At 52.2% G+C, this 14799-nt stretch overlaps 2 protein-coding genes across 4 annotated transcripts; one reads left to right on the top strand and one right to left on the bottom strand.

Moving 5' to 3' along the window:
* Positions 1–3110: 3110 nt before the first annotated feature.
* LOC121450679 (carbonic anhydrase 14) lies at positions 3111–10558 on the top strand. 3 transcript variants are annotated; one of them, XM_041655897.1, is made up of 12 exons: positions 3111–3312; positions 3463–3633; positions 6063–6083; positions 7015–7194; positions 7692–7834; positions 8031–8126; positions 8245–8311; positions 8734–8891; positions 8973–9093; positions 9316–9336; positions 9422–9506; positions 10152–10558. In XM_041655897.1, the coding sequence occupies exons 2-12, from the start codon at positions 3579–3581 to the stop codon at positions 10216–10218; spliced, it is 1014 nt and encodes a 337-aa protein (XP_041511831.1). In that variant the 5' UTR covers positions 3111–3312; positions 3463–3578; the 3' UTR covers positions 10219–10558. The 3 variants fall into 3 exon arrangements, with proteins under 3 accessions (XP_041511831.1, XP_041511832.1, XP_041511830.1); XM_041655896.1 differs by lacking the exon at positions 3111–3312 and having other exon boundaries at positions 3369–3633; XM_041655898.1 differs by lacking the exons at positions 3111–3312; positions 8031–8126 and having other exon boundaries at positions 3363–3633; positions 8173–8311.
* On the bottom strand, positions 10534–14373 carry LOC121450680 (gamma-secretase subunit APH-1A). Its single transcript, XM_041655899.1, has 7 exons — positions 14018–14373; positions 13308–13478; positions 13072–13145; positions 12731–12853; positions 12459–12586; positions 11968–12091; positions 10534–11637 (listed from the first exon to the last, which is right to left on the bottom strand). The coding sequence occupies exons 1-7, from the start codon at positions 14128–14130 to the stop codon at positions 11573–11575; spliced, it is 798 nt and encodes a 265-aa protein (XP_041511833.1). The 5' UTR covers positions 14131–14373; the 3' UTR covers positions 10534–11572.
* Positions 14374–14799: the final 426 nt, after the last annotated feature.

The following is a 14799-nucleotide window of genomic DNA, read 5'->3' as shown; positions in this document are numbered from 1 at the left end:
CTATGAAATACCAGAGGCAGAACGAAAGCGAGTAATTTGTTCCACTGACTAGATCCATTCACTTAATCCACAAGTGTTCATATACAGTGTTCTGTGCATGCAATCAGTTCATGACAGAAAATTACTTTTTAACAATAATAATAACAACAACAAAACCCTGCAGGTTTGGAGAGGTGGCTCCGTGGTTAAGAGCACTTGGCTGTTCTTCCAGAGGACCTGGGGTTCAATTTCCAGCAACCACATGGCAGCTCACAACTGTCTGTAACTCCTGTTCCAGAAAATTCTACACCCTCACACAGACATATATGCAGGCAAAACACCAATGTACATAAAATACAAATAAATTATTTATACATATATGTACACACACACACATATATATGGTTTTTCGAGACAGGGTTTCTCTGTAGCTTTTGGAGCCTGTCCTGGAACTAGCTCTTGTAGACCAGGCTGGCCTCGAACTCACAGAGATCTGCCTGCCTCTGCCTCCCAAGTGCTGGGACTAAAGGTGTGCGCCACCACCGCCTGGCTGATATATATATATATATACATATAATACACACACATATAAACCTGCAATATTTCTGATGACAAACTGACCAGCTCTCTGTCCACAAGACTCTCTCATCGGACATCTATTGGATTGGAAAACTGTGAGAATGGCCCAGAGGACTCCGATCACCTGTTCCTCAGTGACTTTTATTTATGAACACTTTTGTGCTTGCTGAAGGGGCTTCAGGCCTGAGCAGTCAGAAGACAAGTGTGTAATACTAAAGTGACGACTATCAAATTAGAATGCTTGTACCTCCATTACATCATCTCACCAACGTTATTAGCGTTTCTTTTTGTTTGTTTCTGTTCTGAGCTTTTCTAGAAAATCTAATTCCATTTAATCCATCTCCTTGACTATTATTGTCTTAACGCCTTCCTTTATTGAACTTCCTTGTCCCCCTACCAGGCAAACTTAGGGCCTAGAGTGGGTTTGCTATAGGAGCTTTCTAAAGCAGTGAGTTTAGATATTTAAGAAAGGACAAACAAAAAGTCCCCACGTTGGAACACTTTTGATCTGACATTCACATTTCGCTGCTTTGCAAGGACGGGAGATGGCGCCGTAGGGCAGTGGAATGTCTCGGGCTTGGAGGGCTTTGGGCCAGGTGCAGGGCGAGAACAGGGCTTGGGAGCCAGAAGGGCAAAACCTAAACAAAGACTCGGGAGTTTGAGAAGAAACCACCCGGAGGAGGTCGTACAACTCAGCCACCTTTTCTTCTTTCTTCTCTTTTCCTGTCCCTTCTCACATATCAGTCCCTTTGCACCTTACTTCGAATCAACACAGGTAGAAAGCAACGTGTTCAGAGCAACGGCGGAGACCCAAACAAAAAGTCAAGCCGGCGGAGGGCAGTTCTTTCTCCCTCTCCTAGAAACCAGCCTTTGTTCATCTGGGGGAATCGGAACTCCAGGAGAGGCTGCTTGTTCGGGGAGTCGAAGTGTTGACTAGGGGCTGAGATTTCTTTCGTGAAGCAATGTTCAGTCGTGTAGGCAAAGTCCCCAAATGCCCAGCACCTACTGCTCTCCAGAAGGAACCCCACGTTTTAAAAATTAAAATTTCATAGAGAAGCCAGGAGGTGGCGCCAGGCGAGACTCACTTCCTGCCGGCGACGCTAAATCTCAGTCGCAGATGCTCCAGGGGAGTTTTGGCCGGACCGGGTCATTCTATCCCAAGCTCTTCTTTCCTACCTTGTGAAACATGCATCCGTTCTCCCTCCCCCACCCCACCTCCCGTGCCTCCTATTAATTTCCCTGATTCCAAAGAAGTCTTAACTTACATTTTACATCTCTTATTCCTCCTAGATGGGATGGATGAAGCTTTGGAGGTACTTCAAGACGGAAACTTTTCTGCAGGGGGTGAAGAATTTGTAAAGCGGTAGAAGTATTAAAAAAAAAAAAGAATTACATCCAAAACAAAAGAAAACATAACCTTGCTCTGAAGCTCAGTCACGGGACAGAAAAGCGCTCGAAGCTCCTGTCTCCGCAAGAGTGATGACCCAGCACATGCATTATTCTGTTCGCTTGGCTTTTATCCTGTGCCCTTGTTTGGCTTCTGCTCCCTTTGTTTTGGCTATTTATTGCTACTTGTTGGGAGCAAGGAGGGCAGAAAGACCTCAGTAGGTGCATGCCCTAGGCTAGTGAGTGAAAGGTACGGAGGAGAGATTTCACCACCCAGCTTCAAACTATCTGTGTTTTTTACACTCTCTAATGAGGGACTTAGGATGTACATTCCGATCGGGATTTCTAGTCCCGTGGGGGAGCGCGCAACAGCGCACATTCCTGAGACGCCACGCAGCCTCTGTGCTCCACTGGCTAACTCCACGGTGGCAGGTTTCACTTGTCCCTTTGGGCCTACGGCGACCCTTTGTTGGGTGGGCGGGAAGCCCCTGGACTCTCACCCCGCTGGTCACATGGCCTCTCTGGCCCCTCCCCTCTCTTTCTCTGGAGTCCGCCTTTTTCTCATGGTGACAGTAATTGTTTCCCCAGTCACCCGTCGCCCCTCCTGCCCAGGCCTCTCTGTTAGGGGTCAGTGTCCTCTTCAGTGACAAAAGGCGCCCTAGATCTGGGCTCCCCGGGGAGAGAGGTGGCTGGGTCTGGTACTTAGAATGCTGTCTCTCCCTGGTGCTGTGACAACCCCTCCCCCGCTGTGCACACAAATGGGCTTTATACGGCAAACAAAACTGCACCCCCACCCCAGGCTACACAGGCACGTGGACCTAAGCCTCACCAAGGGGGGGGGGGGAGGTGGCGACAGGCACCGGAGAAAGACAGCACGGAAGACTAAGGTTCTTCTCGCTCGCCCCACTTCTTCATCTCCGCAATCCAGATTTTTTAAACTTTGACTTCCCAGTTCCCACCTGCGTCCTGAGCCCCCAACTTCTGTTCTTCTAGCTCCCAAGTATGAATCCTTTCTGGTTGGAAACAGGTTCCCCACCAGCTGGTCCACACCACCCAGGGGTGTGCGCCTCAGGCAGGCGAATGAGAGAGAACACAGTGTCCCGGGGGAGAGAGAGGTGCGAAACCCCCCTTCTCTGCCCGAGAGTTCCTGGGGACACCCATCTCGGCAGAGCAAATGGCCAAGGAAGAGCTCACTTCAGCTGGGTTCCTGAGCCAAGGCCAGGACGCCGGGCTCCGCAGGACCATCCTGCTCGCCTAATCCGCTATTTAAGGAGCTGCTCGCCTGCAGCCCGGGAGCCACCCCCCTCCTCACGTACACCGGTTTAGAGCCACCTTAAAAGCGGGAGGCTACTGTGAAGTTGCTGGCCAGTAAGTGGTGTAGAGACTACGGAGGACATACAGAGACAGCAGAGAGAGAAACAGAGAGGGAGGGAGGGAGGGAGGGAGAGAGAGAGAGAGAGAGAGAGGAAATTGATCCACAAGTTCGTTCTAACCTGAGGAAAGTCAAATCCCTGGAAGCCCGCAGAGACAAGAGGAAAAGATACAGACGCCAGAAACTCCTCTCTCTCTCCCTCACCACCTAAATCTCCTTGCTCCCAAATTCCTGGTCCCCTGTGTGGCCTTGTGGAGATAATATGTTGTTCTTCGCTCTCCTGTTAAAGGTGACTTGGATCCTGGCTGCAGACGGGGGTAGGTACGACTGTGCTAATGTCCATGCCATGTGTACTTAAGTGGGGGAGGAGAGGTGTAAAGGGACACTTGGGGGCTGGGGACAAAAGGCAGGATGGTTGGGGAGCGTAGTGTAAGAGTGTGGAGGAGATCCCTCCCATTCTTTGCCTTTTCCTCTCAAGCCCAGCTATGACTGCTATTGCTGTGGCAGGAAAGAACTAGCCGGGGCCAGTGTGTGAATGCTCACACGTGTGGGCACCTCTCTCTCCGTGCCAGGCCGCTACAGCTAGCTCTCTGAAGTTCTTTCCCTACTGCCCTAGTCTCAGGCAGCCCTCCTGCCCTCTTTGTTCGTGCACTCTGCTGGTTAGGGAGAGCAGGGCTGGGAACACACACGCGCGCGCGCGCACACACACACACACACACACGCGCACACACACACACTCACGCGCACACACACACACACACACACACACACGCAAGGGTGTCTGATTCCCCGCTGATCAGATGATAATCCCACCACCTGCCAAAGTGTACAGAGAAACTAACCAATTGGTCCATTCAAACACAATGATCGAGTTAGTCACTAGCCCTCTACAGTGTACTTTCAGGAGTGGGAGAGAGAGGGAAAGACTGGAAATGGTGTTCCTAGAGTCAAGGGATGCCTCGGGGATTCCCACACCTTTTTGTGTTGATGTTGTTGTTTGTTTGTTTTGTTTTTGAGACAAGGTCTCATGCAGCCAGACGTGTCTCCAACTCACTATGCAGCTGAGTTAGTCTCGCTTCTACCTCCAGTCTGCAGCATTGTGCGTGGCCGCTACCAGCTTCTCCGCTTCCCATGCCTCATTGAGTATCCAGCACATAGTAGGAGAGGGATTAAGGTTTGCTGGAAGAACTAAGCGGGAAGAGTATCTAGAAAGCAAGAGGAGGCAGGAAGCAGATGAGACCAAGGGAACCAAATGAAAAAGGAGAGCTAAAGATCCCTTCTGAGAAGAAACAGGGGAAGAGGAGAAACAGATATTAGAATCAGCCCAGAGCCTTTAACAGGGAGAGCAGGACATCTTCACTAAACCAAGAACTCTAGCTTTGTAGTATCCCACAGAGATGGAAAATGAGAGAAAGCCTCCAACCCCACTTGGGCTTATGGGGGGCGGTATTTTTGTTTTTGTGTTGTTTTTAAGACAGGGTTTCTCTGTGTAGACCTGACTGTCCTGGAACTCACTTGGTAGACCAGGCTGGCCTGGAATTCCCAGAGATCCACCTGTCTCTGCTTCCAAGTGCTGGGATTAAAGGCGTGCATGCACCTTGAGCTATTTTGCAGAGGCCCTTGAGCTGAGGAATGGGCCAGATGGAAAGACCAAGGGTGAGAGCCAAAGCCTCTTCCGAGTCTGAGCAGTTGAAAGAATAATAGAAACGTTGGGCATTGGACCACATGCTTGTGATCCTAGCGCTCAGGAGGCTGCGGCAGGGTTGCCACAAATTTGGGGTCAGCCTGAACCACAGAAAGAATACTGGGCCAGTATGGACCACATAGCAAAACCCTGCCCCAAACAAACAAGATAAATAAAGAACTAATAAGGATAAAAAGGAATTTAGGATTTCCCCCCCCAGTTTCTAGATTTAAGTAGTACAAGCCAATCTACAATTAGACTCCCTTTCCTCCTCAAAGCAGGTTAGCCATGGGGGTAGTTAGATCCAGACTCCCCCAGCTTCTTGGCTAGAGGCTGAACGGCATGAGCCCGACATGTGACCAGCCTGGCAGCTCTCCTCTCTACACACAATGCTTCACTTTCTTCCTGTCCTTGCCAGCCTGACTGCCTTTGCCCACCCACCACCCTCAACCTAGAATAGAGCCTTCCCTGACTCCTGCCTCTCTGTGCCATCTGAGAGTGCAGGAGCTGAGGGGCAAGGCCGTGGGCAACTCTCCTGCAGAGCCAGTCAGACCAGAAAGGAAGAATTAAAATTTTCATAGAAAGTTATATGCTTTTGCTCATGCAGTGGCGCACCCAGGCAAAGGACTGATAGCCCTCCTGTCGTCAGCAGCGCTGCTGGACGTTGTTCCGTCTGTCCTCTTTTGTTCTCTACCCTTCCAGCCCTCTGCCCACACCCTTACCCTACTCCACCCCGATCTTCTAAGAGTTACACTAACTTGGCTCCAGCTGGAGAAAAGCTAAGGGTTGGGCCGCCTGCACGTTTGGATCCAGGTTAATTTTAGTCTCCTGGCTTTATCTCTTTCCATGGCTCCTCCCTCTCTACTCATTAACCACGGGCACAGCCTGGCCAGTTATTTTAAACAGGACCCCCGACCTTTCCACCAACATGCGCAGTTTCATGACTTCCCTTGGGAATTGCTGGAGTGGGGGTGTGGGGAAGCAGCAGAAGAGGGGGGGCGCAGGAGGGAGAGGACACTGCTCCAGGCTGCTCTGGCCGCAGCCCAAATCACTGTCTTACAGGTCACCACTGGACGTATGAAGGTGAGAGCAGAACTCCCGGCCGCCTGGCACTCCTTTCGCCCTGGGACACCCCCCCCCCTCACCTGACATGAAGACTTCCTGGGGAGGAAGAGCTTTCCTTGAGCTTCAGACGCTAGCCCCTCTTCTTCTGCATTGCACACACAGACACACGCCCTGGGTTTATACATGTGGCTGCTAGACCCTGCACTAGGCATTTAAAAAAAAAAAAAAAAAATCCCACGTCTGCTGATTCAGCAGAAAAGCCCACGAGTCCTCCGCAAATCTGTGTGGAAATGAAGAAGAGTGGGTGGGGAGAGGCATGATGCGCTCAGCGGCCATTCTTCTGGCTCTTCCTCCCCAGCAGTCCTACCCCCAACCGTCTCTGAAACCCGAGGTCAGGAGGAAGAGCTGGCAGGATCCTGTGACACTGCTGACAGGGGAACTCAATCCCTTTGAACTTCTCTAGCTGGAGTCAAGGCAAGGTCCATGTGAGAGTAAGGAGTGAAGGACAGAAAGGATATCTGAACCCCAAGACTACTTGATAGGGAGCCCCAGAGATACTTCATCTGTTTAGGGTCAGTGGTCCCCTCCGATTCTGCTTCACTGGGTGTTCAGGCTTTCTGTCTATTTCCCCTCACTGTGCTTCACTGTTCTCAAACTACAGGTAAGTGAAAGCTACCCCTGCACACGCGCGCGAGCGCACACACACACACACACACACACACACACACTGATTAGGGTAGCTGGAGAATCACCCCCTGCCTCTGGGGCGGAGAGGGGCGCTGCAGCCTAGAGGGCTGTGGGCACTCCCACCTCACCCTGCCCCAGCCAACTGGGTGGCGAGAAGTGGATTTCTGCTTCCACTGTAATGTGTATGGGGTCAGGGGTTACTAAAGGGAGGTTGGGGCTGTGGGGCTGGACATGGACCCATGGTAACTTACCCCTCCCCCAGGCCCACATGGTCAGGACCACTGGCCAACCTCTTACCCTGAGTGTGGAGGCGATGCCCAGTCCCCCATCAACATTCAAACAGACAGTGTGATATTTGATCCTGATCTGCCTGCTGTACAGCCCCATGGATATGACCAGCCTGGTACTGAGCCTTTGGATCTACACAATAATGGCCATACAGGTAAAAGACTCTACTCCAAGTAACTGCAGCTTCCAGTTCAGACCTTAAAAGAGCCAGAGGAAACAAACAACTAACACACAAGATCTCAGAGTACTCCATTAATAAATGTGGACAAATGAGGTTCAGAGCCGGGCGATGGTGGTGCAGGCCTTTAATCCCAGCACTTGGGAGGTAAAGACAGAGGCAGATGGATCTCTCTGAGTTCAAGGCCAGCCTGATCTACCTAGCGAGTTCCAGGACAGCTAAGGCTACACAGAGAAACCCTGTCTCAAACAGAGATTCGGGCTCTTGCAGCTAAGGTGGGATTGAATGTCTATGGTCAAGTTCAATGTGTAGGTTAGTGTCACAGCACTGAGAGGCCACTGTGGTAGAAAAGCCACAACCTAGGAGAGATTCTGGAAGGGAGAAGGAAGAGGAGAGCCAAGTGTCCCAGGTGGTGGCCAGTCGGGGTGGGAACTGCCCCCTTTCCCCCACAATCCCTACCTCTTTCCTCACAGTGCAGCTCTCCCTGCCCTCTACCCTGCACCTGGGCGGACTGCCCCGGAAATACACAGCAGCCCAGCTCCACCTGCACTGGGGTCAGAAAGGATCCCAAGAGGGCTCTGAGCACCAGATCAACAGCGAAGCCACGGTGGCAGAGGTACCGACTAGAATACAGGATGCAGTTGATCTTGGAGAACGGATGGATGTGAACCCTTGAAAAGTTGTATTGAAGGGACAAGGCAAAGCTTTGGGGGCAGAGACTCAGACTGGGGGACTGAGGTAGTGACCAAGGTCAAAGCCCTGGACAGAATGAAGACATGTGAAGGAACTCATGCCCGTCTCCCTCCCCACAGCTCCACGTGGTCCATTATGACTCGGAGTCCTATGGCAGTCTGAGAGAGGCTGCTCAGAAGCCTCAGGGCCTGGCTGTCCTAGGCATCTTAATTGAGGTCAGTAACCCCTAACTCCTCTCAGCTCTCTGCTCACATTCCTCAGGCCTGTTCTGTTGGTGCACTCTTACTCCAAACACATGATTCTGCTGCATCTCTAGCGTACACTCCTCCACAGGTGGGCGAGGCTGAGAACCCAGCTTACCGTCACATTCTGAGTCATCTGCACGAAATAAGGCATAAAGGTGAGCCCGAAAACTCTTAGTAAGAATTTAACTGCAGCCGGGCGCTGGTGGTGCACACCTTCAATCCCAGCACTCCAGAGGCAGAGGTGGGCATATCTCTGTGAGTTAGAGGCCAGCCTGGTCTACAGGACAGCCAGGACTGTTTCACAGAGAAGCCTTGTCAGACAGAGAGTGGTAGCACATGCTTTAAATCCCAGCACTCAGGAGGCAGAGGCAGGCAGCTCTCTGTGAGTTCGAGAACAACCTGGTCTATGAGAGCTAGTTCTAGGACAGATAGGACTGTTACACAGAGAAACCCTGTCTCAAAAAAACATAAACAAAACAATTCAACCGCAGAGAAGCTTGGGGAGGAGCAGGGAGTTGTGCACTCTGCCCAGAGGAACCCTGTGCAGAGCGGCTAACACTTGCTCTGCTCTCCGTAGACCAGATAACCTCAGTGCCCCCCTTCAATGTGAGAGAGCTGCTCCCCCAACAGCTGGAGCAGTTCTTCCGGTACAACGGCTCACTCACGACCCCACCCTGCTACCAGAGTGTCCTCTGGACAGTCTTCCACAGAAGGGCCCAGATTTCAGTGGAACAGGTGAGTGCTGGAGAAGCTAAGAGCGGCTTTAACTCAGACCCTTGCCCAGGCCCCAGAGTGACTTCTACTCCTGCTCCTCAGTTAGATAAGCTTCAGGGGACGCTGTTCTCTACGGAAGAGGAGCCACTTGCGCCCCTCATACAGAACTACAGAATCCCCCAGCCTCTCAACCAGCGGACCATCTTTGCTTCCTTCGTCCAAGGTGACTGGCAGGGCTCGGAAGAGAGGGGAAACTGAGGAACTCAAGAGGCATGGAATAGTCAAGCCCTAGGCAGGAAAAGGCCAAGGGTGGATTCCCACTTCCTTAGACTGGGAACCACTCCTAGCCATGGATGCCCAGAGGTCATTTTCCAGGTGTGGGAGCAGGGCTCCCAAACAGGAAGATGTTCTGAAACTCCCCTAACCAAGTTTTCTTCCTCTACAGCGGGACCATTGTATACCACAGGTAAGATGGCCCTGTAGGGAACCGTGAAGGGGGTGTGGATTCCAGCACCTGTTAGACTAGACTAACAACTTTGTGTCCCCCCCAGGTGAGATGCTGGGCCTAGGTGTGGGAATCTTGGCTGGATGTCTCTGCCTTCTGCTGGCTGTTTATTTCATTGCTCAAAAAATTAGGTAAGATCCTACTTTCTATCCCTGAAGTAGTTTATTTTCTATTAAAAGAGTATTCTCAGAGACTGGGCAGTGGTGGTGCACACCTTTAATCCCAGCATTTCGGGAGGCAGAGGCAGGCCGATCTCTGAGTTTGAAGCCAGCATGGTCTACAGAATGAGTTCCAGGAAAGCCTGAAATACACAGAGAAACCCCGTCTCGAAAAAACAAACCAAAAAAAAAAAAAAAAAAACGAAAACAAACAAAAAATGCATTCTCAGCCAGGCACGGTGGTATACACCTTTAATCCCAACACTTGGGAGGCAGAAGCAGGAAGATCTCTGAGTTCAAGGCCAACCTGGTCTACACAGAGTGAGATTCAAGACAGCCAGAGCCTCATAGAGATACCCCCCCTCAAAAAAATTCTCTGGGGAGGCAGCTCAGCTGGTGGAGTGCTTGCCTGGCATGCACAGTCCTGGGTTTGATCCCTAGCACCACATAAACCTGGCATGCTGGCACACACTTGTAATCCCAATACTCAGGAGGTGGAGAAAGTTTAAGGTCATATTCAGATACTTATTGAGTTGTTTTTAAAAAGTGTTTCCTGTCCTACTCTAACCTTCACTTACAACACTAGTCACTTCCATGAACCACTGCTTCCCCTTCCAGGAAGAAGAGGCTAGGAAACAGGAAGAGTGTGGCCTTCACTTCGGCACGGGCTACCACAGAGGCATAAACCCCCTCATACCCATCAAGGGTCTCTCTAAGGGCATGCAGGGGCTGGACTAGAAGTAGCAGGCAGACACGTGTCCTTCTCCATACCAACTCTGCACACATACGCCAGAGAAGCAAGGACCCAGGGCTTCAAGGAAGAGCGGAGTCTCTGGCCTTCCAAAGCACGTAGGTCAGGAGATCCCTGCTTTAACAGGCAGCTATGAAGAAGCTGAAATGTGCCCTGATGTCCCTCACCTCACACCTTCATGGCCCCTCCCCTAGACACACCTAGATACATGTCTAGGAAAAAGCTGCTGCTGTGAGTTTAGTTATTTTTTTTTTTGCTCAATATATGTTTGAAAACCTTACTTCTGGTTGTCTTTTGTGCCTTTCAAGGGTGGGAGAGTTCCTCTGTCCTCTGGGTGGCCGAGACAGACATAGAGAAAAAGAAAACTGGGGGATTAACTCCTTGTACCCTCTTCCTGGACAGGGGCACTCTACTTCTGGGAAAGCCAACTCAGTTCCACCGGTGCCTCTGATATCACACCTAAGCTGCCATCAGTGAACACTGTTGTCAGGCTAGACAGGAGGATGGACAGAAGCCACCAAGGGCTGGAAATCTCAATCCATTATCCCCTCTCTTAAAAGCCAAGTTCCCCCACAATTATAAAGTCCTTTTTATTAGTCAAAATCACAATCACCTTGATTAAAAGGATGGGACATCCCACCCTCGGCAGAAAAATGGTACAGTGGTAGAAACCCTCCCAGCCCTCCCACAGCCCAGTTAAAAACTAGAAAAATGTCTGCCCGCTTGGCCTGCGATGCCATGGTAGCCTGACTCCTCCAGGGGCACTGCCATGGAGTGGGCCAACCCCACAATACCCTCCACTTCACCTTGGGGAGAGGAGGGGTGCTGATGGTCACGGACGTTAAAACATGAGTTCCAGTGGTACCAGTTCCCAAACATGCACTTCCTTCCTTTTCCCCAGGGCCTGGGACCAAGGGGGAAATGGGATAGAAATGAGCCATGATCAGCAGTTTCAGGAGCAAAAATACAGCCCAAGGAGGTTAGGAGGCTCCCAATAGACCTCCTCACTCCCCCGACTTTAAAAAAAAAAGGCATTTCTGGGGTCTTTATCATACCAAAAATGGTTCTTTTCAGACCTGAGAAAAAGACCAAGATGTCCAGTCTGGGCAGTAGATACTGGAGACCTAAACTCATCTCCCTTGAGCCTCTAGTAACTTCATCACCCGGGCCACAGCTAACCTAGGTCCCTTTTCTTGGCAACCTGCACTGTCCAGAACTGGAGATGGAGAAATACAGGACGAGGAGATCGGGAGGGTACCCCAGGCCCAGGGGTCCCCCCCATGTTCCCTCAGTCCTCGGGTGGGATGCGCAGGGCAGAATACACCATCACCCGACTGTCCTCCTGCCGTCGGCCTGCAGAGGGGAAGCGGGGTGAGTCATGGGCAGGGTGAGAGCAGAGCACTGACACATGGGGAGACCTGGACAAGGGGCTCCCCAGGTGGTGGGGAGTAATGCAGATTCAAACCCACCAGTCCCTGACGGGCTGCACCCAGGCTGCTCCTGAGAAAGCTTAGAGACTACAGGTCACGAATGGACAACACCAAACCCGGAAGGTAGCGGGACACATCAGCGAGGAGACGGAGGATGTGGGCAATGGACCCGGGCTGGGGCTGGGTTCAGTCATGGGCAGTGGACAGGCAGATGGGAGCTGTCAGGCGATCAGTCCAGGTAGTCAGTCCTTACACGAAAGGCTGCGCTGGATACTTCGGAGGGAGCCTCCAGCTGTGATGAACGCCCAGAGCCCCATGGAAACAGTGACTGCGTAGATGGGCAGCAGGCTGGCCTCATACCAGGGGTTCAGGAATGTCTGGGAACGAGGATAGAAAAGAGATTAGATTCTCCCCGCACCTAACCCCAACATTCATTTTGTGCCTCTGACCGAACCTCCCCCAGACATTCTGGAGCTAAGGGAGCTTTTGATTTTAGATTCCTCAAAGGTTTCAGCTCCTCCTAGCCACCTCAGGTCATCTGCATTGGTCTGACTCAGCATGCAGGCTCCTCCCCAGAACAGGTGGCCTAATTGATGCTGAGGTGACAGGACCTTTAAGGCTCACCTTTCTGCCTCCACCCAACGTAAGTTAACTGTAAGTTAACGACGTGAAGTGAGAACACATAACCCAGCCCATTCACTCTGAAATGCTTCTCCCTGACTCAGGCCCCTAGCTCCAACTCACCAGTCCTGATGTCAGCAGGTGACTCCCGACTACCAGGCCCACAGCCCAGTACCGTCTCCTCTCACAGGCATCAAAGAATACAACTCCCCAAAAGGTATGGAGCAGGATAATGGCTGCTGTCAGAAAGGCTGCAAGGAGGGAGATGGGGAGGAGATGCATCCCTGACCTTCTCCCAGTCTCCTGAGATGCTGAGCCAGAGGAGCTTCCCAGGGAAGGTCAGATGGGGCTGGGGATGGACAGGGCATAAAGGCGAGGTTAGAGGGGAGCCTTACCTGAAGTCAGGAAGTAATAGGGTGAGTCGCCATGGATCCCAACCACACCTGGCCCAAGGGCATCGGCCAAAATATTGATAACAGAGAAGACACCACTGATGATACCGAAGGACAGACCAGAAACTGGGGGGAGGGAGGCGCTCATCAACGTCCAAGGCTACCACAGCACTTCTACCAGCACCTCTCCCGTGCCCAGTGAGAACCACCATACCTACTCTCCCTCCAGACTCCACACTGCCTCTCCTTGGATGTCAAGGATGAAGAGAAACACTTAGCACATTACCCTGAAGGGGAGGAGGGGGTGATCAACTCCCTCCTCTGGTCCCTCTCCCTTGGCTCACCATAAGCCATCTGACGGATGGAGATGGGCGATCTTCCGTCCTCACTCAGTGATGCTAAGCCCTCATCTGCCTTCCTGGGATAAGAGAGAGGAAATATAAGAGAGGGCAGGGATGTTCTTTTCCCTCCAAGATCCTCCCTTGAACGCCCCTTATTCCAACTACCACCCAAGGGCTGGCCCACTTCCCACAATGCACACCACTGTCCCCTCTCCCTTCCAGACCACCCCGGTCCTTACTTAAGGAGCTTGTAGTAGGCAAAGCGGAACACTTCCTGTAGAAGGACAGAAACAGCAGCACCAAAAATCAGGAGGCCATACTGGAGCCGGGCATCTGACCGGTCTGTCACATGGACCAAGATGAACCAGACCACAGAGGCCAAGAGCAGGGAGACCAGCCAGAAAAAGGCTCTGAGGAAACACAAGGACAATGAGAGGCAAGTATAGGGGCAGCCAGAAAAATCAAGGAGGGAACCAGCCAAGGCTGCAGCATGAAAAGTGGAAGGTAGACTTCCGGATGGTCAGGGAGACAGGGACCAGGTAGGATAAGTGTCTCCACCAACAGAATCATCTGTAGGAATCTGCAAGCAGCAGAGGGGAAAAAATCTGGTCAGAGTCTTCAGTGAGATGAGAGAAAGTGTACGCCGGCACGGGCGGACGGGCAGGGTATCCATTCCTGGGTCCTGGCTAGCCGAGGTCAGCACAGCCCCCTCACTACTCTCAGCCTTGGGCCTTCTCTGGCGCTGCCGAGAAGACTACAGGAGGAATCTATGAAATCCCTGGAAGGCGGAAGTCGACTGCGGAAAATCGCCTAGACCACGATTTGACCCTGTCCAACCTTTTCCTACTTCTGTCCCCCAACTCAGGCTCCCATGCTCGCCCCAGTTCCTCCAGCTCTTTCCGCATCATTTTCTCTACGGTTGGCCCCGTCTCCACCACTCGCTACTCACCCCGCGACCAGGATGATAACCCGAAGCGGGTCTCCAGCCACAGTGATCAGGAAAAGAGCGAACGCTGGGCCGAACGCGACGAAGGTGCACCCGAAAAACACAGCAGCCCCCATGACTGGGCAGCTGGGGGCGGGAGGGAGCCCCGGCCAAGGGAGGCGAAAGGGAGCAGCGCGCTGGGGGGGAGTCCGTGTGGGGCGGCGACGCAACCCCACGAGGGGCGCGGTGCAATGTCACCCCCAGACCCCGGGGAAGGGGAAGGGGGGGCACCGAAACCCCGGACGAAGGTCCGCCCGACCTCGTCTACGGAAGCCGAAGAGGGAACAACCCCCGGTCGCTGCCCCATGGCCACCTCCCATCTAATCCCCACCCCCGGAAGGCCAATGAATACTTGATGGGGAGGAACTGCAGAGGCGGGGTCGTGGCAGCACGGCCTTCTGGGAGTTGTAGTCTGTCAATCCTCTGAGCCCTCCACTTGGTACTGGGAGTGGCTCCAGAAGAGTGGGTCGGGACTGGGCCCAATCAGGGCAAGGATTCCTGGGTTCGTTTGTGCCTGGTTTCTTTTCATTACTCTGTGGAGAAGAGTAATAACAACCATACCTATTTCTAGAAGAGCTTTGGCGGGGAAAGATCCTGTTTGAATCTAGAGACAAATATAAAAAAACAGCCCAGGATAGGGATTGTAAGAAGATAGGGATGGGCATTGTTCTTACTTGAATTAGAGGAAATGACCCAGAGAAGCACACTAAGGGATCAAAGTTGGTCTTAGAAATTGGAGCTCTTTG

The sequence above is a fragment of the Microtus oregoni genome, unplaced genomic scaffold, assembly GCF_018167655.1.
Source record: "Microtus oregoni isolate MIOR12 unplaced genomic scaffold, Mior012 000007F_ref0000211, whole genome shotgun sequence".
In the NCBI taxonomy this organism is placed as follows: Eukaryota; Metazoa; Chordata; class Mammalia; order Rodentia; family Cricetidae; genus Microtus; species Microtus oregoni.
This window is presented reverse-complemented; position numbering and strand designations above follow the sequence as displayed.